This window comes from Dromiciops gliroides, chromosome 1 (assembly GCF_019393635.1).
Source record: "Dromiciops gliroides isolate mDroGli1 chromosome 1, mDroGli1.pri, whole genome shotgun sequence".
Classification (NCBI taxonomy): Eukaryota; Metazoa; Chordata; class Mammalia; order Microbiotheria; family Microbiotheriidae; genus Dromiciops; species Dromiciops gliroides.
In genome coordinates this window covers 529,042,151-529,044,310 of record NC_057861.1, presented here as the reverse complement: position 1 = coordinate 529,044,310, position 2,160 = coordinate 529,042,151, and the positions used below count along the sequence as shown (strand labels likewise).

Here is a 2,160-nt window from a genome sequence, read left to right as displayed (position 1 = left end):
TTAACAAGAATGAAGAAATAAGTTTCTTGCTGGTGACATCAAAGAACAGAATTTTAACACACACACAAATACACCCTCCCACACCCCAATCCTATTTATATTAATGGGATATTTGATTTCAATAAACAAAAATTATATACTCCCTTTTGGAGGAATTGAGATTCAACTAGTGTCAATGAAGCATCTGAATAAAGGAAAAGAGGTAATACAGGTTTTTGCATTTGTTCTAATTGTGCAATGGTCTACCTGTCAAGCAGAAGGGGAGCCCCACCTGTTAGATTGCAGTAGAATAACATAATCCTTAGGATGCAGCTTGGCCCATTATTACCAGGCTCAGCACTGATAAACTTTGTAAAACCCTTCATCAGTTTCTCTTGCCCCAAAGAACCATTCTCCATGGTTTTAATTTCAATCAGCTTCATTCACAATCCAAACAGAGTTACTTTGTTATGGTTGGTCTGTAAGCCATCTGGACACTAAACCCCACTCCATTAGTTTTGACTGTTACCTTTGGCTAAAAAGTTCTGAAGAAAATGACTAGTGTCAGCCCTCAAAGATGTATGACTAGATTGCTGAAAGGGGAATGCTTGGTTTTGGGTCAGGCTGAGTTTGGCACTACCCACTGTCTCAAGAAGGCACTTAGGGTAACACCTAAGGGACAGCCCGTCCAGAAAAATGCACAGGGAGGGGTTTCTGATACCAAACCATCTAAGCTAAAATATTCCAGATATGTTCAAGGGCTCATGTGGCTTGGTGAGAGAACCAGCTTAGGCATCCAGCTTGTTACCAGAGATCCAAGAAGAAATCTGTTTGTTAGGAACTGTTAGCATAAAAGAACCAAGTTAATATTTAGTCACAAACTTCTTTTTATCTGTAGAAAATGAATAATATGGTTAGTAGCTAGTCCTCTGCAGACAATTTCAACTCATTCCATGCGACTCTTGTATATTTAGGAGGCTGGTACCTTTCTGTTGTTCCTTTAGTAGGATGCCTGCTATTTCATAAATCTTTGGCTGATGGTAAAAATGTCAGTATGTAAAAATCAGGTGTGTATACCACTCTGGCCAAGAATTTGTCTTCCTTTTCTCAGGCCCCAGCTGTAGCATAATAATGCTTTTTGAGTTTGGGAACATGGAAAAGATTATCTAGTAAACTATCCAGTATAGTATTTTCACATGTGTACTATACAAAGTTCACATACAACAAACAGTAAAACACTGTAATAAGGGACACCTAAACCCCCCCTGGCCCAGACATTTTGGAGGGAGGCAGGGGGAGTAATAGTTAATCATGCTAACATTTTGAGATGAGTCACATGTGATGTCCCCATTGTTTAGTTTGCAGGCTGTACACGTACTGCAGCACCCACTCACTTTATAAACCCTGTTGGTCGTTTTACACTAAATTTCTTTCACATGAAATACAGGATGTAACATCGAGCAAACATTGCAGCATGCTGGATTCCCACCTTCTAGGAAAATTATCAAGCAGAGCTTGACAAGGGCTTGATACAGTCAGATATGTAGAGCTGTCCTTGAACAAAAGCCTTAGGAAGGAGAGGTGCTTGAGCTGATTTTCTTAGTTATTTCTATGTCTGACTTAGCAACCAGAAACCGTAGCTTCTTTCCCCCAGATCGGATCAAGTCCACAGCACTGAAAGAGAAAAGTATACTATCTACTATTAAGTTGTAAATGAGGCTACAGGTAAAATGAGTGCTACGCATGGCGACCTACAAAAGTCAAGGGAAGGTTTGTAAAGTTTTCCCCACTAATGGGCATATTCTTCCCAAAAAACTATATGTATTACTTTCTGTATACATCTTGCTCATCATCACCCTGTAAGGATTATAGAAGTCCAAAAGAAGTTGGCTTGCTTTTTGCTTTTGTCTTTGCTTTTGTTTAATATTTAGTAAGGCAAAGACCTTTGAGAGATACAAAAGGTAAGAAATATGGTTGCTGTCCTTTTAAGTCTTTCAATACAGTAAGGGAAGTAGGACATTTACATTAACAAAATATAAGGGAGTATGTAATAAGTGCCAAATGAATGAGAGCCAACATTTCTAGCTGGGCTGATCAGGAAACCTTCGTGGGAAAATGGGCATTTGAGCGAGGTCTTTAAGAAAAGCCAATTGTTGATAAGCAGAGGAAATGGGCATCGGC

At 39.3% G+C, this 2,160-nt stretch overlaps 1 protein-coding gene across 1 annotated transcript in view; it reads right to left on the bottom strand.

Moving 5' to 3' along the window:
• Window positions 1–351: 351 nt before the first annotated feature.
• RADIL (Rap associating with DIL domain) overlaps window positions 352–2,160 on the bottom strand; it is a 101,146-nt gene continuing 99,337 nt past the window's right edge. The window contains exon 15 of the mRNA XM_043972067.1: window positions 352–1,653. Coding sequence (XP_043828002.1) covers window positions 1,548–1,653 — 106 coding nt within the window. The 3' untranslated portion in view covers window positions 352–1,547. The remainder of the gene's footprint in view (window positions 1,654–2,160) is intronic.